General features: G+C 40.9%; 1 protein-coding gene across 12 annotated transcripts in view; it reads right to left on the bottom strand.

Moving 5' to 3' along the window:
- The window catches only part of prom1a (prominin 1a), a 252,412-nt gene that overhangs the window by 98,956 nt on the left and 127,879 nt on the right, over positions 1–25,577 (bottom strand). For all 12 annotated transcript variants that reach the window (XM_034182040.1, XM_034182049.1, XM_034182045.1 and 9 more), the window contains one exon: positions 16,095–16,300. In XM_034182040.1, coding sequence (XP_034037931.1) covers positions 16,095–16,300 — 206 coding nt within the window. The remainder of the gene's footprint in view (positions 1–16,094; positions 16,301–25,577) is intronic.

The following is a 25,577-nucleotide window of genomic DNA, read 5'->3' on the forward strand; positions in this document are numbered from 1 at the left end:
GCAATAATAATTCTAAAACAAATTATGCTCACTGCAATTTAAAAATGATTATCATGATTAAGGTGTGCTTTCATGCTGTCAATGAAAATTGCTTTTAATTACCATGTCAGTTTAAAAACACAGTTCTTTTATAATAAATCCGCATTGCACTGTGGTCTCATTTGAAATTTGCAAAATAACACTTTTATCTGCACATTTTAGTAGAATGACTACGAATAAAACCATCCTAGACAAAGCCACAAGGTTGCATCTGGTGGTTTGGAGTGCACTGTGTAACACTATGACCACAAAAATAAAACATACAGGCACAAAGAAATGAAAGACAACTGTATCTGCTTTGGAAATGCTTCTATTTCTGGATGATAAATCCTCTCAGTGAACCAACCGCCTCTGAGACAGAGAGGAACACCACCTCACTTTAGTTCAGTCGCTTTGTCTTTTCATGTCTCTGCTGTGTAACAGTCTGCCGATTTTCTTTTACAAATTCTCATGCTGCCATCTTGCAGTTTTGTTTGGCCTTGCTGCCATCTTGAAGGCAATCCTGATCATTCTTGGATATTTGTGTGACAGTCTTATTAAATAGTCTTGTACTTGAGTCCACCTCCCCCGACACCAAGGCCAAGACCAAGTCACAACAACTCAATGCTGAGTCCAAGTATTATACAAAATCTATCATAGTTGCCACAGCCCATTCACGTAGACCAGGGGTGCCCTAGTGCAGTCCTCAAGATCTACCTTCCTGACACTCTTACAACCCCTGGCAAAAATTATGGAATCACCGGCCTCGGAGGATGTTCATTCAGTTGTTTAATTTTGTAGAAAAAAAGCAGATCACACACATGACACAAAACTAAAGTCATTTCAAATGGCAACTTTCTGGCTTTAAGAAACACTATAAGAAATCAAGAAAAAAAGATTATGGCAGTCAGTAACGGTTACTTTTTTAGACCAAGCAGAGGAAAAAAATATGGAATCACTCAATTCTGAGGAAAAAATTATGGAATCACCCTGTAAATTTTCATTCCCAAAACTAACACCTGCATCATATCAGATCTGCTCATTAGTCTGCATCTAAAAAGGAGTGATCACACCTTGGAGAGCTGTTGCACCAAGTGGACTGACATGAATCATGGCTCCAACACGAGAGATGTCAGTTGAAACAAAGGAGAGGATTATCAAACTCTTAAAAGAGAGTAAATCATCATGCAATGTTGCAAAAGATGTTGGTTGTTCACAGTCAGCTGTGTCTAAACTCAGGACCAAATACAAAAAACATGGGAAGGTTGTTAAAGGCAAACATACTGGTAGACCAAGGAAGACATCAAAGCGTCAAGACAGAAAACTTAAAGCAATATGTCTCAAAAATCCAAAAATGCACAACAAAACAAATGAGGAACGAATGGGAGGAAACTGGAGTCAACGTCTATGACTGAACTGTAAGAAACCGCCTAAAGGAAATGGGATTTAAATACAGAAAAGCTAAACGAAAGCCATCATTAACACCTAAACAGAATAAACAAGGTTACAATGGGCTAAGGAAAAGCAATCGTGGACTGTGGATGACTGGATGAAAGTGATATTCAGTGATGAATCTCAAATCTGCATTGGGCAAGGTGATGATGCTGGAACTTTTGTTTGGTGCCGTTCCAATGAGATTTATAAAGATGATTGCCTGAAGAGAACATCTAAATTTCCACAGTCATTGATGATATGGGGCTGCATGTCAGGTAAAGGCACTGGGGAGATGGCTGTCATTACATCATCAATAAATGCACAAGTTTACGTTGATATTTTAGACAATTGAAAGGATGTTTGGGGATGATGAAATCATTTTTCAAGATGATAATGCATCTTGCCAAAGAGCAAAAACTGTGAAAACGTTCCTTGCAAAAAGACACACAGGATCAATGTCATGGCATAGGGTCAATGTCAACGAGCAGATCTGATTTGATGCAGGTTTTAGTTTGGGGGATGGAAATTTACAGGGTGATTCCATAATTTATTCCTCAGAATTGAGTGATTCCATATTTTTTTCCTCTGCTTGGTCTAAAAAAGTAACCGTTACTGACTGTCACAATCTTTTTTTGTTGATTTCTTATAGTGTTTCTTAAAGCCAGAAAGTTGCCATTTGAAATGACTTTAGTTTTGTGTCATGTCTGTGATCTGCTTTTTTTTCTACAAAATTAAACAACTGAATGAACATCCTCCGAGGCCGGTGATTCCATAATTTTTGCCAGGGGTTGTAGTTGTCTCCCTGTTCCAACACAACTGAATCCAATGAAAGGCTCATTAAAAGTCTGCTAACGAGTCTGTGTGAAGCACAGGTGCCAGGTGTCCACTAGTGGATAATATTATAATATTGTGTGAAGCGCCTTGAGAAAATTTCATGGTGAATTGGCGCTATATAAATTAATACATTTGATTTGATTTTACATACATCTGAGCTGAGCTCTTGCAGCTGCTTTGCTTCACTTCAGGATGTAATTTGTAAAGAAATACAGCACGTCACATTTTGGGAGGAAAAAAAACGTTTGAGTCGATTGTAGTTTCTTGTCTGTATTACAACGTTTGGAAAGAGGTGTCATTTTATTTAAAGCGGAAATTTGATTTGAAGTTATTAATTCCAACTGGACTCTGTCTCGGCTGAGAGACGCACAGCGTTTGAAGCTGTGACAACGGAACGGAGGACGATTCTCATTTCTTGACTGCAACAAAGACAAGAGTCCCAGTTAGTGACTTTAATCCACACAAAAGTGACTCACTGTATTTTAATGGCTTTGAGAGGGGTTAAGAAGTGGACTTGCCGTTTCTGAAGAGCCGCGAATCAAAGAACCAATGAGCTAGTGGATTGAAGAATTGCTTCAATGGTTCACGGCTTCAAAGTGGAGTCGCGCTGCAGAAACGGTTGATTACAGAGCCGCTGCAGACCAAACTCTGAATATCCGACTTTATTTGTACGTCCGTATGACTCTGAAACTTGGAAAAATCCGTATACTTTACGGACTATAGGTTGACATGAAAACCACCGAAAAGCTGTGTTCACCACGGGGACATGTTCTGCACTATTCGGGATTATTCAAGATTTTTTTTTTTTTACCGATGACGAACAATGCGCAAAAAAATTTGACTGATGCAACTGCATCGGTCCAAACCGGTCTGGATCCGGGCCTGATTACACAGCGAGGCAGAGGCCAAGGCATAAAAAAAATCAGCCTTGATGCCTCCAACACTGGTTACTAGAGTGCTGATAGTCTTAATGGCGCTAAATCATGGATGTTCTCTGTTCAAACCTAATGATTCATTAAATTTGCGGACAGTCGTGGACATGGGAATGGAGCTTCATGGCTCCCACTGAATCTGTCAAATGAATTCAAGGAATGGCAAAAGCTATTTACAATTCACTTTTTGCATCGTGTCCTGTCTCATGCACGCTCTCATCAGGCATCTCCCCTTACTAAACCAAATGGAGTCTTCCAGGTGGTGAACAAGATGTCTACATGGATGATCTCCTGTTGTGTGCTACATGTGTTAAAGGTCAAAACACCTATTGATTGGTCTGTCTGAATGCTGTGGGGTTATAACAGGGGTAGGCAACCTGTTCCAGAAAGAGCCATGAGGGTGCAGGTTTTCTTTGCAGCCACTGACTCCACCAGGTGATTTCACTGATTAACTGATTCCATCTGCTCAAAGTGATATTAATCAGTAAAATCACCTGGTGGAGTCAGTGGCTGCAAAGAAAACCTGCACCCTCATGGCTCTTTCTGGAACAGGTTGCCTACCCCTGGGTTATAACAACACACCTCCAGCAGTTTATGACAGACAAACAAACAAAGGCTGGGAACTGCATCTCACTGAATACTCCTGCATTGTAAAACTTGCAGGTTGGCCCCGATACAGTACGATAGATTGGCACACCACAAACCTAATGATCCCCCCCGCCTCGGTTAGCCAAGCAGCTACAGTGGCAAGACAGATCATAGCCAGTGACTCTCGGTTAACTGCAGCTGGAGACCACTTCACAAGAAGGTCATCAGAATCATTATTAAGAATTTTCCTCTCCCTTTACTCACAGGAACTTCAGCTCTAATCTTTCCTTTTGATTTTCAGGCTGAACAGAAGCTACTACAAGTCCCGGCCCCGGCGCTAAAAGTGAGTTTCTCTTAAGACCGTCCTAGTAATTTGATATTTAGTCAGCAAGTGACAGGTTTGTATTCACTGTGGATTCCTTTTTATGTCAGGCTGAACTTCATGTTCATTTCACATTAATGAAGCTGCCAAAAATAGCTTTGCATGTGATTAATTCCCAGTGAGGCTGTCAACTGAGCATCGTGTGGCAGAAGACGTGTGAGCGCAACTGTGATTGCATTTGTGTCAACAGAAAATAGGTAAAGCATTTTCTTAAAGGGACATCAATGAATACTCTGATTGAAGCAGTACTTCTCTTAAAAGGTCAGTGGACTGTGTTTCAACAGCACTTTTCTATCTGATCTAAGCTCCTCTCACACAGAATGCGTGTGCTTGGCGTGTTAGTGGATTGGCGTGCCATACTCGCCAGCACTCACAGCCAATACTGGCGACTGTGAACGCTGAATTTGTGTGGTGCTCAGTGGCTTTTGTGTTTTCGTGTTTTTATCAACTTTGTCTTTATCTGTTTTTTGTTTGTTTATTTGTTTGTTTTTGTTACCAGTTGCTCACCATCTGTCCAAAACTCTGTCCTCACTGTAACCTATAATGGATTTGACACAAATGAACCAAACTTGCAGCAGGGATGAATCCCTTAAAGGTCTATGTCAGCTTTGATGATTAAGATATCTTCACCAAATACTGAAGGTCACAGAGCCAAAACTAGTGTCTGTGTGTGATGAAGACTGTACGCTCAATAACTTTCCAATGGTTTAAGACAGGTTCATCAAATTTGCAGCAAGCATGCATTGCTTAAAGATCTAGGCCAGCATCAAAGATGACTGACCTTGGCCTAATTCTGAAGGACATAGGGCCAACAATAGCCACAACCATAACCTTTCAAAGAAATAACACAGGTTTACCAAACTGGGAGCAAGACTACATCTCTTGAAGGTCTAGGTCAAGTTCAATGATGAATGGCCTTCACCTAGTTGTGAAGGTCACAGAGCCAAAAATTGTGTTCGTATACAATGAACTCTGACCTATGTATAGATTTCCAGGGATTTCAGTTGTAGCAAGGATGCATGGTCAAGTTCCCACTTCAGCACTGTAGCCTTCATGTCCTTTTCACTCAAACTTCCACATCTTTCCAAACCAGTAAAATCATGACTTACACGCAAATTGTTCCTGGTTGCATTTTTTTTCTCTGAAAGTAGTCTTCATAATAAAAAACTTGGAAGCTAGTCTCCACAGTGATTATTACAATGCAGTTTGAAGTCACCCACTCACAAATAGGTATAGGACTACATACACTTCTGTGACGGGACACAAGGCCTTCAGGCCAATTTTCAGCCCTCCCCCCCCTTTTTTTTCATGGATTTGTTTTTTTGAAACAGTCTGGCGCTTTCCAGCCTCTCACACAGATCGCGTGTGTGGTGCATAAGGGACAACCACACAGTCAGTGGCGAGTGTTTTGAACATGACCAGAACACTCACCACACACTGGCGAGTCCCGCCAACTGTGTGGCATTGTGTGACATATTTGTGGTCAGTAGTGATGTGTGGGGTGGCGAGAGCCACAAATGTCTCTAAATGGCACAAACACGCCGGGGCTGTAGATGCTCAAATTGCTTTTTAATGATGCCTCACATACATACATATAAATGACATGCAAGACACTCAGCTGCACACTGAGAGCACCATGGGGAATGTAACTGACAGGGAATCAAACTGAAGAGACTTTGGTCTCAATCCTGGCTCTCTACGTCGCCCTCGGATTTCTTGGAGCACTGCTGTTCACGGCCGTCACTAAATCGTGTTTACATTGAATAAACCTGCTCCAGAGCAGGTCTGCTCTTCTGCATTTGTTGCTGTGACAACCAATCCAGCATTTCTTTGAAAGAAAGAGAAATTCAAGGATCATGCCAAATCATCAACAATTTAATCCAGCAAACACGGAGAGCCGCTTCTGGATGCTGCTGTATAAGGTGAACTCAGCAGCTCCGGGTTAATGTGATGTAGGTCAAATTTCCCACTTTCTAAGATGACCAAAGATAAAAACAAATCTACATCCTCAAAACATGTAATGCTGGGTGTTGAATCCTCACCTCACTGTCTAGATTAGCATTTTTCAGCCCCCCCCCCCCCCCCCCCCAATATGATTTGCATGAATTAAACCCATATTTTAGAACCTTTTGCATTCATAGTGTTGGACACCTATCAGCTGATGTACGAGGTCTATTAGATAATAAACCAACCCTTTTATTTTTTTTTTAACTATATGGATTTGAATGACTTGTGCGCATGCGTGAGTTTTTTCACGCGTGTCGGTGACGTCATTTCCCTGTGGGCAGGCCTTGAGTGAGATGTGGTCCCGCCCTCTCGGCTGAATTCCTTTGTTTCACACGCTGCTCAAGACGGCACGGGTTGCTTTATCAAAATTTTTTCTGGACCTGTGAGGAATATCCGAGTGGACACTATTCGAGAAATTAAGCTGGTTTTCGGTGAAAAGTTTAACGGCTGATGAGAGATTATGGGGTGTTTCTGTCGGTGTAAGGACTTCCCACGGAGCGGGACGTCCTGCAGCGCTTCCAGGCGCCGTCGTTGGCCTGTTTTGACCTGAAAACATCCTAATTTAAGGCTTAATTCACCCAGGACGTCGTGAGAGAACAGAGAAGATTCAGAACAGGCCGGCATGAGGACGTTATGCGGACATTCCCCTGTTTAAGGGACATTTTTTAATGAAAGACCTGTGCGCAAATTCGCAGTCGTTTCCGTGACGACTCGGCAAATCTGTGTGCGCCGCGACAGGAAAAACACCTCCGTGTTGAAAACTATTTGTAAAATTCAGGCGGCTTTTGATGGCTTTCAACAAGTGAGTAACTGAGAAATTGTTTAACAGCTTGGGCATGTTCCAACTTGCCCATTAAGGTTTCCAACGGAGGTGTTTTTCCTGTCGCGACCCCCCGCGGTCGGGTCCGGCCCGACATGCGACTCTGCCCGCACGTTCTTTCATTACAAAATGTCCGTTAACAATGGAATGTCCGAATAAACTCCTCATGCGGACTTCTTCTGAAAGTTCTCTGTTCTCTGACGACTTCCTGGGTCAACAGAGCCTGAAATGTGGAAGTTTTCAACTTGAAACGGCGAGACGCTGCCACCTCGAAGCGCAGATCGCCGTCAGGCGCCGTGGGCCGTCCTTACGGCGACACTACCAGACCAAAATCTCTCATCAGCCGTTAAAATTTTTACCAAAAAACAGCTGAATTTATCAAATGGTGTCCACTCAGTTGTGCCTTACAGTTTTGAAAAAATTTTGATCAAACAAAGCAGCAGTCTCTGAGCCATTCCTAAACAATGAAAAAATCGACGAGAGGGTGGGTGACTCCTCACTCAAAGACTGCCCACAGGCGAATGACGTAACTGACAGGCGTGAAAAAACTCTCGCATGCCCACGAGGGTTCAAGCATGTCTGATGTAATCACACGTGATTCAAATCCATATGGTTTTTGAAAAAAATAATAAGGTCGGATACTTTTCTAATAGACCTCGTATTGCTGAAATGCATGCTGGGTATAACATGCAGCGGGAATCTTCCACTTGGTTGGAACAAAGGGAGGATCTTCTGTCATTTTCTCTTTATAAATGTGTGCAGGGGTTACGCGGAGTCCGAGCCAATTTGCACAGGCCGCTGTAGCTGCTGCTGTTCTAATAATGTGTGGCGTGAACTTGCAGGCACTGGCAGACGTAACACTGTGTGTCGGAATCCTGCAGAAACCATGCATGTATGCATGAGGAAAAACCATCTTTGAGTTGTGTTGTAGAGGCTGCTTATGGTGTAAAACTACTATCACAGGTGATTACGTCACAGAGAGAAAATTTATGCTAATATAAGGCTAAAATGGCTAAATTTATGGAAGTGATTTCTGACATTTTATTGTTAGTGAACTGGATTGTTTAATAGCCCATGGAACATTTTCTTGACATGTCCAATATTTTTGTTGGTGTGCTGTTGCTGTGCTCTTTGAACACTTTTGATCTTGTTAACTCCTTTTTACCTGCATCCCTGAAGGCAGAACAGGTCTAGAATGTGCTTGACTCAGTTTGCGCATCTGTGTGTGTCTGTGTGGTTGATATATATTCAATATCTTGACAAAAACTGTGTGTGTCACGATGAAACTTGATATGCAAGGTCACCTCATGCTGACCTCAGAAAAGGTCAATGTTGGGTGCATTTTGATTTGACTTGTAGCCACATGGGGCATAATCTCTGAAACTATGTGTATGCAATGTCTTGACAAAGGCTTTGTGTAACAAGGTGAAACTTGGTACTTGGTCAACCTTGGACAAGTTCAACATTGGGTGCATTTCAATTCTAACTGCAGCCACCAAGGAGCTTCTCAAAGTTAGTGTGTGTGATAACACAACAAGAACTTCATGCCTCTCAATTAAGCATTCTACTGCAGACAATACCTTCCTAAAACTCTGCACGAGTTCAAGGATGGGCTTGGCGAAGCTCCTATCCCTAGCCCTCTTTCTACTACACCCTCAAATCAATAAAATGTAAGATGGTACGGAAAATGCAAATAAAAAATTCTGGAATTATTATGACACTTACGTTGACTTCTGTTTCATTGCAAATGGTGTGAATCAAAGATATTTTATGTTTTGTATTGTAAACAGCATCATTTGTTAATACACATCCTCCTACTACTTTCAGACTACTCGTTATGGCCGAACAACTCTCTAGTTTCTGGGGATTCTGTGTTAGTACACACCTGCGGCCGACGTGCTTGATGAATTCCTGTGCAAAAAGTAGTTCCTAGATAACTGATAATGAGTATATCACATCTACATTAATTCTAAAATTTACTAGTAATAAAATAGTAAAGATAACTGAAGTTTTAAGAGTGGCCGTAATAAATATTTAAGAAACTTAAAGTTTATGAGCAAGTTCACCTGTTATCGCTCAAGCACACAGTAAACATTGACACGATGGAATCTGATGCGGAAGAGTTCAGAAAGATACGATTGGAATGGTTTGATTACTATTTACAGTTGGCAATGAAAGACTTGGGTGTTAACTTCGTGTTAAAGTCAGAACAAGAAGTCAGCCTTATCCAGAAGTGGTGGTGACATCTGTGGACTAAGAGGCATCTGGGTTGGACCATCACATGGTGGAGATGTGTACTGTCATCAGACGAATCAGTATTCCAGATCTTCTGTGGAAGATAGATGCTGTGTGCTCCTGACCAAAGATGAAAAGGACCACTCAGACTGTTATCAGTAACAAAGTCCAAAGGCCAAGGTCTGTCATGGTATGGGGTTGTGTCAGTGCACTTGGCAAATAAAATTTATGCTTCTGTGATGCCAACATTAATGCATAAAAGTACATTGATATTTCAGAGGAACATATGCTGCCTTCAAGATGACATCTTTTCCAGGGATGTCCATACATTTTTATTTTAACAAAACAATGCAAAACCACATTCTGTGCATATAACAATGGCAAGACTGCTGACAAAGAAGATATGGATACTCGTCTGGCCTGCCTGCAGTCCTGACCTGTCTGCAATGGAGAATGTGTAGGGAATTACACTACACAGTGTTAGACTTTTTTTTTAATGTCTTGTGAGCCTTAAACACAGGAATAGATGTATATTAGCAAATTAAACAAAGTTGACCAGACAAAATATGAAATATTTTGGGTTCATACTGCCTGCAATGAATCAGACGTCAAAGTAAATGTAAGAACCACTATAGGGGTTTTGCATTTGCATTTTCCATAAGATCCAGCTGTTTCTGATTTGGGGTTGTCAGAATGATTGGGGCCGTCTGACTGCTGATGCTTTGCTGTGCAGTAACATTCCTGGTAAAGTCTGATTTTTAAGGTTACAAGGCACAACTGAGAGGTTTCTCGACTCTTGCAGGCTGTCGTACACAAGAGTTCTTTTGTTTGGATGCACGCATGAAATGTCAACGGCAGCCAGATCGAAGCTGTTAAAACTCACAATCTGTGCGGTGTGTGTCGCTCAAGGCAAGTTTTGGGAGCCATTGTTGAGCTGTGAATACACAAGAACCAGCACCAAACACAACTCCGTGCCACTGTTTATCATGTATAAAAAGCCTTCATTAATCTGCCTCCTCACACCGAGTGCCTCTAGGTTCAGGAACTATCTGTTTTTGGCACATCTAGGCTCTTCTATCTCAGCATCACCTTACTCGCGAGCCTTTTACCACTTTTAAACTTCTTTGGGAATAAATATCACCCCTGCTGTTTCACTGTGCCTGGCTGTCAGCTTTCTGGGGAGAATAAAAAGCAGTCTGGGTTCAGGCTTGGTGCTCATCCTTCTCTTGCCTGTAATTGCTTCATTAGTGCCTCTGCAGTGTCTGTGCATGGTACCCGGGGAGATTTAATAAGAACTCCGAGTTTGCTCTGAGAAAACTTGAGGCTGGGCTGCTCGGATATTGCTGTGGAATTTCTAATAACTGAGCGTCTTTCCAGTGAAGACAGAAAGTCAAAGAACGGCAAACTAAGCACCATCCTGGGTTCCATGAGTCTGGCACCACGCAGCTCTCAATAAAGCTTTTGTGTTGTGGCTATGCAGTCCCTGCGGCGACTCACAATGTGGTTTGGAGAGATGAGTTTCAGCGAGATGCAGGACAGCCAGATGATCTACCTGTAATAGTTTCATAAAGAAGGAGATTTACTCCCCATAACTTTGTGCCTCCTTCTTATTTTCCACCATGTTGCACATTTTGATGCCGAAAAAATGTTCAGCTTGATTTTTTGCTCATGGCACTGTGGGTGGCTCTCAATTTTAACGACAACACACTCTCCTGAAACACGAGTGGTAAAACAAATGAATCTGAAGCCATGACAGGGGCCCCTTCACACATAGTGTGAAGTCTGGTCCACATCTGGTTTATTACGGTGAAACAGCACAAAACAGCTCGAAATTAGAGCACCAGGAAACATTGCGCCGATGGGCTGGCGTGCACGAACCTGGTGTGAGAGTTCGTGCATGCACCAGTGTCCTTCGAGCAGGAACAGTGCCAGGTGCACCACATGGCGCTACTTATGTGGAAGAAATTAAAAACCAGCTGGTAAGTGTGGAACCATATGGCACCGCTTATGTGGAATAAAAAAAACCAAACAAACAGCTGGTACCTGTGGGACCACTTTGCACCGCTTATGCAGAATAATAAAAAAGAAAAAAAAAAAAAAACACCACCGGGACGTGAACTCACGCCTTTCAAAAGCTCTGATTGTCAGTCAGCAACTTTACCACTGAGCTATGGAGCTGTTCTTTGAAAGCTGCGGGAAGCTGCCTCATATCAGGAAGGACATGGAAGTATTACCAAAAAAAATTAAAATCCCACACCATATAAAAACACTGCATTTATCAAGCGACCAATACAAATGTGATCCGTCTGTTCCTCTGGTGATGACCCATGGTCACTGACATACAGTCATGAAATTACATGATTGAGAAGCAGTGTGCTCTGATCATGTCCACATCTACTGGTCAGGTGCATCCAATTGGCTGCACGCGTGTTCTGCCCGACTGTGTCTCATGGATGGCGCACCGGAGCACAGACACCGCGTCATGTGGAACAGAGCTCATGTGGGTGATGTGACGGTCAGATTGCCTGCTACGTGTTCTGATCTGACGGTCCGTTTCAACCTGGCAGGCTGTCAATGTCCACTCCGTGCACGCACTTGCTGGCTGCAGCTTGTTGCCACTGCAATATATGTTATTATTTATGTCCACGTAATACAGCAATCAGACACACGCACCTCACAGTGGTCAAATGGTAGTCCATGTCTGTCCAAACACAGTAGGTGTTTTCTAGCAGGAATGTCCATTATGACAAATCACCACAGCTACTTCTGTCATAGCCACACATTCTGTCAGTTCTCAGTGCACATGTCGAACTTAGACAAATTTCTCTGCCAGTACGACGGTGGTCATCTGCAATCTGCTGTCGTGTGAAGAGTGCGGCTGGCCACACATTTTCTAAGTGCCATGCGAGCGGTGTTAGATGTTCGTGTGTCACCTGGAATTTGGCTGATACCTGCAGCGAGAGGGTGCGATGTTTCGCGCACACTTTGTCTTTCAGCCATTGGTGTGCACAAATAGCTGTAACAACAGGTGTACGAGACGTTAGAGGCAGGGACAATTTCACAAGGTTTACACACGATTCCTGCATCATGCGCACTAAGTGCACACTTCGTCCAAACATCGTACTATGTGTGAAGCGTCACTTAGGCGCGGTTGTATTAGCACGCCCCCCCCCTAGGAAATTGAAAAAAAAAAGCTTTTTTTTTATTCCTTTGTTTGCCTTTTAAGCGAAATACTGACTCTCTAGTTATTGTTTTTAACCCTCTGGATGCATTCGATGCGGTTAAAGTCACATGACCGAATTAAGAGGTTCTCCCATCAAATTCTCCACACTTTAAGTTTCAGTTTGAATGTTTGTTGAAAGTGCAGACTTCAAACTACATACCAGTTTTAAAATTTTGTTGATGGACCCAGTAAAACCTGAATAATGATTAATTATTCAGGTTATTAATTAATCTTCTAATTCTGCATGCAGCAGCATTCACCAGTGATCCATTGTTAATGCAAGACCTTTTCACATTTTATCACACCTTTGGTGGCTCGGGGGGGTATTTTCCATTGTACAAGTCCAACCCAGTCTCATGGCAGTTTGTAGGACTGAGATATGACAGTACATTAATCTATGGGTTTGTGACGGGGTTAAGAAAATGGGGCGTTTTTTTTGTAACAGGTACACAAATTCATTTCATGACGGGGGCACAAAATGTGGGATGAAAGAGGGTTGTCGGGGGGGTCATGGTTAACCCTTTGGGAGGGTACACACTTATGCTATGGTTATATTTAGAGTTAGAAGAAGAGGAAGATTATAAATAGCAAAACAAAACAAAACAAAACAAAAAAAACCTGTCATGAAAAGCGGGCGCTGTTTGTGGCATGAAAAAAAAGTGAGACTCCTGTTAAAACATTCAATTCAAGCCCATATATATATAGCACTAAACCACAACATATGTCTCCCCAAGGTGCTCTAAAATGTCTCTTGAAGAGGAAAAACCCATATATAAGTTACACTGGAGTATAAGTTACACCTTTTCTGTATTATCAGCTCTTGAATTTGGGATTTTTGGAGCTGAAGTGAACTTTTCATTACTGGCACTTTCTTATTATATTATTAGTTTATTTTGGTTTGTATTTTGATTACAGCAAAAAGTCCTGTACACTCAAAAAAAAAAAAAAAAAGACTCATTCGATGAACTCAATTCGATTATTAGCAGGATTTCCATCTATAAATATATGTAGCCCCAACTCAAATAAAGCACATCCATGCAAGGTAATTTAATTTAGTTGGAACTACATATATTTATTAGATGGAAATCCAATCCAATGAGCCAGTTTTTGAGTGTATAACGAGCCATTATAATTATTATTATTAATAATAACAAATGTGTAAATTTGTGTCTATAAGTTGTACCTACAGAGCCTCTCAAAGTAGTTACAAAAAAATGTGATTTATACAACAGAAAATACAGTATTTATTTTCAACATACACTATACTACCAGATGTTAAAAATATATAGCGATATGGAATTTTGACGTTCCACCCGCTGCTCCCTGCAGACACTCCAGTTTCCTGAATTTGTCAAAACATGCACGTTAGCTAGCCAAGGAGGAAGCGCGACTTGTTTGCGATTAGCCAAACTAGCTAATAAGTTTAAACTAGTAAAAACTAGTAAGTGTGTGCCTCCTCGTACCCTGCAATCACTGGATGTGGACTTGTTCTGTGTCCCAAGGATTCAAAAGAAGTCAGCAGGTTTTAGTGCTTTTTCCTGCCATGCTTCTACCTGGTGGAATGACCTGTCTGTTGGGATTCCAAAGATAACATCTATTGACTCTTTTAAGACCAGTCGTAAAACTGATTTATTTTCTATTGGCTATCATTTGTTTTATGGTGTTTAGCTTCTTTTAACCCTCTGGAGTCTTGGGTATATTTGAGCGTTTTTGACTATTTTTTGTTTTACCTTCGTAATTTAGCTTAAAAACTGTTTACTTTGCCTTGTTTGGTGTCATTTTTTTCAGCACAGCCTCACCTGTGTGACTTTGCAGTTTTTCTTTTATTCTGACATACTGCCTTAAAACAGTAAACCTAATTTCAAACAAAAAACTAAAATTCTACTTGGAAATAAGTTTTTTTTTTACTGTGAAAATTACAAACACGTGCAACAAACCATTTTTATAACTTAGAATGCAAATATAAATAGTAAATTTCAAAAACATGTAGAAATTTATATATAAACAACGTTATATGCAACTATTTGCATTAATTATTTTACTTATACAAAATTGTTTTATGGTTTTAAATGTTACAGTACGGAGACCATAATTTTTCATATATCGTCATGAAATTTTTACTGAAGATTCATATCCTAATAGGCAAGAACTGATTCAATTTTTAAGGTCACAGGTCAAAGGTGAAAGTCAGGAAATATCTTAGAAAATTAGAAAAATCCCTATCTTTAACATTGAATGAATTTTCAGAAATTCATAACTGTTAAAAAAGATCAAATATCTTTTATATTTGACAGCATTATGTAGGATGGTATCCTTTATTGACTGACAAAGTTTGATCTGGATCTGATCCAGATTACAGATTTTGTGGCTATTTAAATTTAACATTGAAAACCCCATATAATGAATATTTTACATTATATCTTAATAAATCATGCCCGAATCACTCTCATATTTGAAAGTGAGATGCAGACTGACACTCACTATCACCTGACAATGTTTAATCCAGATCTGATCTGGATTGTGTATTTTGTGGACATTTGTATTTAATATTGAAAAGCCCATTTGGTGTACATTTTGCATTATATCTCAATAAAAAGTGCCTCGATCACTCTGGACGTTCCAATTTTACACCTGTTTGTCTATCTTTTAGTTATCAGTCGGAAACCAAGTGACAAAAAGCAATGACAAATTGTGCATAGCAGAGATAACCAATGTTCTGTAAAATTTATATGAAAAAGAATTCACAAACCGATACCGAAGTAAAAAAAAAAACTGACAACACCACAACAAAAAAAACTTTGATTCAAGTGCATGAATACATATCCCTGAGATTTCATCACATGTAATTTAGCTTATGAAAAGCCACTTCTAACAGGACTCTGACCTTGAAAATTTATTCCAAGGTCAAATTTGATGGAATTGTAAACTAGTGTTGGCGAAGGTTTGCGCTCTATGAGTGTGGTGCTCCAGTGACTTCATGAAGACACACTGATTCATTACTGCATGCAATTATAGAACAGATGGCTATGAATGCTATATTCCATTTATGTTAATACACTGCCTTAAATCTTGCACGCTGTAGCTTTAATAGTATCACCAGCAACATATATTGTAAGTCATCATAAAATGCATGAATGCCTTAATAACTACACTGTGTGATTTTATAGTTTGTAAAATCCAAAATGAGTGACTTGACTTGTCCTTTAAACATTTACACAATAAATGTATGGAATTGTGAGCGATGTATTCATCTTTATCGTTTCAGCTTTACTTCATGATAATTGGGAGATATTTTGCTACATTAAAGGAAGCATTAAAGCATAAACGGTCTTCAGAGGATGATGATGAATGTGAGTGAACATGAAGGATGCTGCCATATGCTCTCTGCCGTCAGACTTTACTATATACAGCAAATGGCGTGGGGGTGGGCCACATGGACTGATGACCAATTTGTGTGTCTGTGAGCACACTAACAAGATGTGTGCATGACAAATCAGAGGTGTGGCCATTTAATTTCACTCTGTGCATACTGCGCCTGTAAATATGCCAGCTGATACCCCCACGCACACATCTGTGTGCGGCACATGTGATTTCAAGTGTGATCGTGTGCGCCATACTCACGTGATGACCAGTGAGGTGGAGAAGAGCAGTGTTCCCAGCAGGCCACGCCGGCAGTCGGCGTTCTTGCGTTGCCGTTGGTGCATTTCGCCGCCGCAGTTGTCACAGCAGCGGCACAGGCAGAAGAAGAGGCCGACGATCGGCAAGAGAACAGCAAACAGCAGGCCCACTGCCGCGCACACCAGGAAACCGATCTCATAGTAGATGGCCTGCCAGTGGGTTTAGAAGTGAAAGGCAAAAATGAGATGCAGAATGAGGGACAAATTGTTTTTAGGGAAGACAGATGAGCGTGAGGAAAGCAGGGACCAGAGGTGAACGAGGAGAGGTTAGGGGAATGCAGGGGATTGGATTGGGATAGGAGAGTGAAGAAGAGAAGAACAACAACACACAAGGACGTACAAAATCTATCTGCATACCTGCTGCTGGGAACTCTCTCTGTTCTGCTAATAACATTTCAAGGATAAACAATACGCACATTGTAGAACACCATTCCTTTCTAATAATTAAGGATCCTGAGTCAATTTGGTTAACTCTTAATGCCGGGCTCCCACTGCAGATTTTTGGCCTAAATTTGCACCTGGGCCTCAATTTATTAACATAGCAGCCAAAATTCATGTTTCCTGCTATTATTACCAGCTACACCTGAGTGAGGATGAATCGCATGATGCGACTGCTTCTGCTACATAATGCTGCTCCATATGGCGTATGCAGTACTCCTGTGGTTATTACTGCATTTTTCCACAAAGCTATAATCTGTCTGTTAATATCTCAGAACTGTCTTCTGCTGAAGAGTGCGATATACTTTTCATGAACTTTCTGTTGCAGAGGAGAATCCGAAGGCTTCCCCTCACAGACTGAAGGTGCATTTTGTTTCTGCTTATCCACCATCACCTACTTTTGCCACTGATATCACACAAGTCTACATCTATGCTTTTGCCAGTGCGATGAGCGCAGTAATAGAGATTGCTCATGGAGCTGTCTGCCTCCTGCTGCTACCCCGCACACAGCCACTGCAGAGTGTTGTGCTCATGGTCGTTTCCCGCACTGCTAAATTTTTGCCAATGAAATTGCTCACTGTTCACTGCAAAAGAGAAAATCTGTATTGTATTTTCATTTTTGCTGAAACTGTAGCCTGGCATCAAAATAACTGAACAGCTACATTTATATTCAAGCAGAAAACGATAGTCACATACCCTGACTTAGCTAAATATTACCCCCATTTGCACAGATTACATCTGATTATTCAGGTTTTGTGGATGATGATGTGTCCTGATGTCACATTTTTTTTTAAACATGTTTACACCTGGTTTCAGGCCGATCTGGATTTTTTTTTACTTAACACTGTTTTACTTGATACTTAACACATGATTATGTACATACATTTTTGTAAAATATTAAATATCAGCAATGGATGCCTAGCATAAGAATGATGATACTGTATCGATGAAACACCATCCCCCTCAAAAAAACATTCACCCACCCTCTTTTTAAAAGAAAGCTGTGTAAAGGCCCACCTAAAATGAAATTAATTTCATTACATGAACACACTGTAAAAACCACTAAATAATGTTTTCACCTATGGTGACCTCATCAGTGTGCACTGATCTATCCCGAGATCCGTAAATGTACTGGGTGAACTTTTGTTTTGCATGAATTTTTTTTTAATTCATTAATTTTACACACACACACACACACACACACACACACACACACACACACACACACACACACACACACACACACACACACACACACACACACACACACACACACACACATTTAAAAAAAAAAACTGTAGCAGCATGACAATGGCATCTATTTAAGAGTTTGCAGTATGACAGTTGCACACAAGGTGGAATGAATGTGGCACCTTCGGACACTAAATGGGTGAGTTATCTGTGATGAAATCAGACATTTTATTGAAATATGCAGAGGTATGCACATTCCGGAAAACATAATATTGGCTGCATGCTCATGCAACAGCTCACCCCTAAACAGGAAAAAACTAAAGTCAAACTCCTGGATATAGTAACTGTAAAAAGCACTGCTCTCCAGAACGATACTGCAGGCAGTAAGTGAAACTAATAAATCATTTGGAATTTTTACACTGGATGACTATCCTGATGCCACTCAAGGTCGAGAACAAGAAAGAACCTAAAGCCACCATCACACATAGCAAGAATGTGCAGGAACCATGCCCAACACGGCTTTTAACCACAGGCTGCGGTTTCAGCTCCACGCCCACCTCCGCGCTGTGAAACACTCCTGGACTGACGTTGGAGGTGAGATTCATGTTTATTAATGCTCTCACGGCCTGGCACACCAGTTCTATGTCATATCTCCTACAGAGTTAGGTGATCATTTATTACAGCTGTGCGATCCGTTCAGCTCTGAGCCTGACGTGTGCAATGACACATTACTGCGCACCACGAAGAGGCACAGCTGCCTGTGTTATAGTTATAGTACAGTTATGATGGAGACAATATTCACATTATTTAAGTTGCCCATTGGAAGGAATAGACAAATATATGTACTGTAAGGTCTATTGGGGATATAACAGCCTGTTCAGATTTGCGGCGGCGTGCGCACAGTAGTGAACGGTGCTTTTGCTTTGATAGCCGCTGTTCATATTTAGGCTGAGGTGATGGTCTAGTTGTTAAGCATTGGGCTTCAGACCAGAGGATCCTCAGTTCAAATCCCAGCCTGACTAGAAAAATCACTAAGGGCTCTTGGGCAAGGTCCTTAATCCCCTAGTTGCAACAATGTGTAGTGGGCACCTTGCATGGCAACAGCCTGACATCGGGGTGCATGTGAGGCATTATTGTGTAATTGTGTAAAGTGCTTTGAGCATCTGATGCAGATGGAAAAGCGCTATATAAATGCAGTCCAATTACCATTTCACATTCACTGTACATGATATTAATTCATAATTATTATCATGTTATCATGATGAAGCGTGCCACATATTTTCAACAGTTCCTTTGTGCTCGGGGGTGGGGGGTGCAAAACACTTGGGGTCACCGGCCGATTCTGACCAATTGTGTGGAATTCCGCAGATGGCTGATCGTTTTGGAACTGACATCCGACACTTTTCGGATGTGCACTGATTCGTCATCCTGACATGCCATTCTGCATGATTCTGGCTATGTGTGACGAGGGTATAATATGCACTCTTTTTATGGCAGGAGGAAACTGAAGTACCTGAGGTAAACTCCACAGATGTGAGGAGAACATGCTAAGTCCACACAGGTTCAATTTAAGTGACATTTATATAAACTGTGCAATAAGAAGTGACAGTTTCTCACAAATGAGGCACTTGCAATAAGCAGTTCTTTTTTTAAGAACCCCCCCCAACCTTCAGCTGCTCCTGTTGGTTTGGGGTCACCACAGCAGATCTCATGTGGTGGAAACCCCACAGATACAAGGAGAACATGCAAATTCCACACAGAAAGAAACTGGACATTGGTGGGTTTGAACCCAGGACCTTCTTGCTTTGAGGCAAGAGTATTAACTTCTGTACCACCTTACAAGTTCAAAAAGATTAAATTTCAAACAATATGCAATGCAAATTCAAGGACAGGATGTATGCAGAATGATGTAGCACAGTATGTGATAGTTTCCACTTTAATGAAGGGAAATGTCACATTTTTAATTTTCATAGGAACTGACTAGAAGACACTATTCAAAAACTCAAGCTTAAGTAGTACTTCAAAGTATGTTACAATATGGGACAAAGCTCTCACATTTTATAAACTAAACACTTAATGCCACATTGCACTGGAACTGCTGGACAGACTGACCTGTTCCTTAACATGCTTACAAGCATTTATCACATGACTTCTAATTAAAAAATATTCCTAATGGTTTAACAAGAGTGATTAGTTCATTTTTAGCCATCATAACGGAAGTGACATGTTATAAATTTAACTTTACTATTTCCACAGAACCTTTTAATCAGGGATATGTCGAATCCCATGATAATAATAATAATAATAATAATAATAATACATTTTATTTATAACGCACTTTACATTTATAAAAAATCTCAAAGTGTTACAGCATAAAAATGAACAGAAACACATTAAAATTACACATTAAAGACCTTTCTAAATAAAAATGTTTAAAAACATAATGAGACCAAAACCTAAAATATGATTACAAATATTTGTCAAAGTGGAGGTTGTGTGTTTTGGATATATTATTCCAGGAATAAGTATATTTATAATGACACCAAATTCATTATTAACAATTTTAGGGGTACTACGCAACTACTTGGATATGTAATCAACAATAAAATCTATTTTGTGTGGAACAACACAATAACTCAGGCCACAGGTTGAGATATGTGTTTCACTAATAGTACTATATAGGATATAGTTTCTCAAAAACGAGTCACTTTGACTAATTTTACCATAAATTCACCAAGGAGTTCATGCTTTCAGAGGTTTTTGTCTATCATGTAACTGCAACAAAACTTGGTACAATGATCTGTCTCGATGAATCCATAAAATTCAGTGATTGTTGGAATTCAGATGTGTATTATAAATCGTTTTTTTAAACATTGCTAAATGGATGATTTCCCACATTTTAGACAGCTTCTCAAAATGTATTGTCATACATACCCTACCAGTCAAAAGCTTGGACACACTTTCCGAAACCTTTGACTGTTAGTGTATACCAATAACCCTTGACTGGAGTAAGTGGGTATAGAAAATGAATGAGTGAATGAATGAATGTACACCAATAAAGTAATTAGTCCCAATGCAGAATTTAAGGATGGTTTGTCATTGGTGGATGTATGGCATCAATAATCGTGTTTGTTTATTTACACTTGGCTGAAAAACAGTGACCTTTTTTTTTTTTTTTGCATTCCATAAAACTGGGAAGTTCAAAATTTCAGACCTGCGACTTGGAAAAATGCACTGAAATGCCACTCAAAGCGAAAGTTCCTACTAACGAAGTCAGGGCAAATTGATCTCCCCCAACTTCACTGAGATGCAGTAGCCTGACATCACAGAACAATGATGGCACCCATGAAGATGAACACCATGAATGGTAAAACATCAACTGATAGACTACAAACTGTATGTATTGGTTATACTAGACATCACCATTCAACACAAATTGTTCTGCTGACAGTCAAAGTATCTCTTCAAAAACAAAACAAATATTAGCTTATCACAGGCTTCCATGTTTTTGTTTACATTCAACTTCGTTGTCCTGCAACACTTTGATGTTGGATCTAGTACACTCCAAGTGGGATAAAGTGGGATCTCAGTTTTCTGGAATGTACCATTTCTATAAACATTATAAATAGGAAGTTACAGTTTCTGAACAATGAGACACTTTTTTGTTACATACTTTTGACTTTTCTGTTTTCCCATCATTTCTGAATTTATGACATCATGAAACAAAAGTATCTCATGGTGTTGCCAGATTTAGGTCTTGTGATTCAAATAAAATGTTGGTGATTGATAATAAAGTCTCATCAATCTTGTTTTGTATAACGTAGTATTCGGTGTTTCTTCATTTCCCATAATGCCCTTGGTGGCCGCCTACACTTCCGAGAATGCACCGCGATGCCAGAGTTCCGCTGTCTCACAGCGCAGGTAAACAATGGCAAATCAAGAATGTGGATGGTGCCAATTCAGTGAGTTCACAAGCGATTATGATGATGACACGTTCTCTCAAGTTGAGAGGGTTATCTAGAGGAGATGTAGCACCTGTGATAAACTTCTGCTGTGTGCCGATGTTGTCTTGTTGAGCCACAAATCACGAGACGTGTTTCCATTGTGCCCTAAACTGGAATTCTGCTGAAACGATCTCTCGTGTGAGTCACAGACCGCCACACGGCGTGAGATTTCACAACTATGAAACACTGAATAATAAATTTTCCATGATCTTTGAAAATTGTTCAAATCCTCTGAAATGCACAATTTTTTTTTAATTAATTTGCTCTTCAAATTGTGAAAAATGTGTTTCACCCTGCCACCACCAAACCACATTAGAAAAGTGGACTTGTATTACTTAAACGGTAAAATTAGTGGTTAAATTAAGACTAGAGGCTGGTTATTAAGATTAAACAGTAAGGTGAAAAAGCCTGAGAATCATGATTAATTGTGAGATGAATACAAACTGTACTCATCCATCTTGATGCTGGAGCATGAATCAGGGCGTGTGTGAGGACTCGGCTGTGAAATCTGTACATCCATCATCACAAAGCCTTGATAATCCATGACTGTGATTGAATATTAGAAATATTCCCAGTGACTCTATGATAATTCTTACAAATTCCCCACTGATACGAGGGCTGTCCGTAAAGTATAGGTCCTTTTTATTTTTTTCAAAAACTATATGGATTTCATTCATATGTTTTTACGTCAGATATGCTTGAACCCTCGTGCGCATGCGTGAGTTTTTCCACGCCTGTCGGTGACGTCATTCGCCTGTGAGCACTCCTTGTGGGAGGAGTCGTCCAGCCCCTCGTCGGAATTCCTTTGTCTGAGAAGTTGCTGAGAGACTGGCGCTTTGTTTGATCAAATTTTTTTCTAAACCTGTGAGACACATCGAAGTGGACATGGATCGAAAAATTAAGCTGGTTTTCAGTGAAAATTTTAACAGCTGATGAGAGATTTTGAGGTGATTCTGTCGCTTTAAGGACTTTTCACGGTGCGAGACGTCGCGCAGCGCTCTCAGGCAGCGTCATCAGCCTGTTTCAAGCTTAAAACCTCCACATTTCAGGCTCTATTGATCCAGGACGTCGTGAGAGAACAGAGGCGTTTCAGAAGAAGTCGGTTTCAGCATTTTATCCGGATATTCCACTGTTAAAGGAGATTTTTTTTAATGAAAGACGTGCGGACGGGTCCGCGCGTCAGGACGCAGCCGACGCGGCGCGGCGGCACAGGAAAAACACCTCCGTGTTGATAACCATTTGTTAAAATCCAGTTGGCTTTTGATGGCTTTCAGTGGAGTGAGTATATGAGAAATTGTTTATCAGCTGGAGATGTTCCAACTTGTCCTTAAGGCTTCCAACAGAGGTGTTTTTCCTGTGACGGAGCGTCGCGGCGGCTGCGAGCCGACGCTGCAATCCGCCCGCACGTCTTTCATTAAAAAAATCTTTAACAGTGGAATATCCGGATAAAATGTTCCAGTTAAAAGCTGAGATTTGGACAACCTGAATGCGGTCAAGCTCCTTCTTATTTAGACAGGTAAAAAAAAAGACAATTACAATAGTCTAGATGTGAAGATACGTATAAAACATGAATAATCATCTCCAATTCAACCTTAGACACAAGGGGATTCAATTTAGAAATATTACAGAGATGAAAAAAAAAAAAAACAGCTAATTGGCCCATAAACATTTTGTATTAGAAAGGGGTGGGGGGGGTAGATGTGTGAATTTAATTGGATATAAATCTAAAGTAAGTTTATCGACTGACAAATCAAATTTTCAAATTCATGAATAATTCATGAACCCCTTGGTGCGAGATTGTAAAGGGGCTGCGAGCTACTGGTAGTTTGCAAGCGACATGTTAGAGACTGCTGGTCTAGAGAGTCAATAAATTTGCTTGAGTAAAGATTACTTTCACATTCAGATTCTTTTATTGTCATTGTAACAAGTACAGCGAAAGGTAAGGTGCAAGTCTTTCAGTGCGCATATAAACCTGAGTAAACCACACGCTGGGGAAGAAAAGAAAATAAACATAATATTTAACAGAATGAAAAAGGTGTGTTCAAAGCGCAAATTAAAAAAGTAAGTTTTAAAATATACTGTAACAAAAAATGTATATATAAGAAAGAGAAAAGTATGTACAAAACTGTGGATATTTCAATGGGACTGGATATTGCACATGAACAAATACTGCACTCATTTCAAGTGTGGCATGTGACCTGATTATTTGGTTCCATTTCAGTGGCAATCAAAGCTCTAACAGGAGTTGGGTAGAAACTGGTTTTCCAGTCTGTTTGTACTTGCTTTAATGTACTGTCTCCCTGATGGCAGCAGCTCAAACAGAGAGTGTCCAGGGTGGGATGAGTCCTTTAGGATGGTGTTGGCTCTCCTGAGACAGTAAAGCCCAGGTTACACATAGACGGTTTTGTCCGCGGGTAGTACGTAGACCGAAGTTCGCGGTAGTTCCGGCTATTTTCGCGGTGGAAAGGGGCGGAGCATTTCGCCGGTGTTTTGAGCGCCGTACTAGCCGCAAATACGCGGATAAAACGCTGCTAAATCTGCCGAATAAAGCGGAGTTTTGACGCTGTAGCATCCGGCACACGTCAGGCAACGGGGGTTAATACTCAGTTCTATCCTTTACAATCACAGGTTAAGACGCGCGTGAGAATGGCGGTGTTCTGCTGCCGCCGATAATGCCCTGTGTACCGCTGGATTTATCCAGGCAAATCCTGCGTTACTCCAGGAACTTTTGCTTATAGGCACCGCCCCCAGAGTATAATAGGCTGAAGCAGCTGTCAGTGCAGGGGGAGGGAGTGACAGGGAGCTCATCTCTCAGCCTTTTCTTTTTTCTCCTTTTTTCCCTCCTCAACGTGTTGCTTGTCTGCACCACAGGACTACCCTATGCTTCTGAACCAGACCTCTTGGTAAGTCCTTGCCGTTGCCAATTTTATTTTAGGAGGTATACTGGAGCTCGCTGCAAAAATATCTGGAGCTGGCCGCGAGTGAGAGACCTGCATGCAGCGCGCTAGCGTTTTTATACTGACCGCCGCCTATCGGCCGTTTGGAACACCGTTAACCAGGAGGTGGCGTTTAGAACAGCGTACTGTACGCTAGCGCCGCCATTTTGACTGCCTCTGTCGCCGGTTAAAACACCTTTGAGGACGCCGATGTGGGCTCTATTGTCGTTTTACACGCCATTAGTTAGGGATACAACGCCGGCCGCCAATTACGGTGGCGTAAACTGCGGGACTACAGGAAGGGGCGGGATGACACGGTGATTAAAAAGTATCAAACGCCGTTGTTCGCATTGTCTCCGTCGTCAGGCCACTTCTCCGGGAGCGCTCCCGGAATTATTCGACATGTTGAATAATTTTTTTCGACGATTCCCGGTGAAGCCGTAACCAAACCACGTGCGCCGGCGTTAACTATGGCGTGTGATCCCTAAAATGGCCCGGAGGGGGCAAAATCTCTGCCGGGACGCTTCCGGGAGAGTTTACCGTCTATGTGTAAACGGGGCTTAAGAGCCATGAATGTCCTCCAGTGTGGGTAGAGGGCGCCCAATGATCTTCTCTACCATTTTTGTAAGCCTCAGTATACCCGAACTAAAAAGTGGGCTACATGTATATATCTACAGTAATACCTATAAGCTCACTTTTGCTCTAAAAACAAAACTTGTTGTGTATCCAAATTTTACTACTCTTACATTTAAAGTGTAGTTACAAGTATATTGTTATAAACTAAAAAGTGGGCCAATTTAGTCCCAAAAGTATTGAAATAGTACAGTTACAAGTATACTATAAAGCAGTGATGTCCAA

This window comes from Thalassophryne amazonica, chromosome 11 (genome assembly GCF_902500255.1).
Source record: "Thalassophryne amazonica chromosome 11, fThaAma1.1, whole genome shotgun sequence".
NCBI lineage: Eukaryota > Metazoa > Chordata > Actinopteri > Batrachoidiformes > Batrachoididae > Thalassophryne > Thalassophryne amazonica.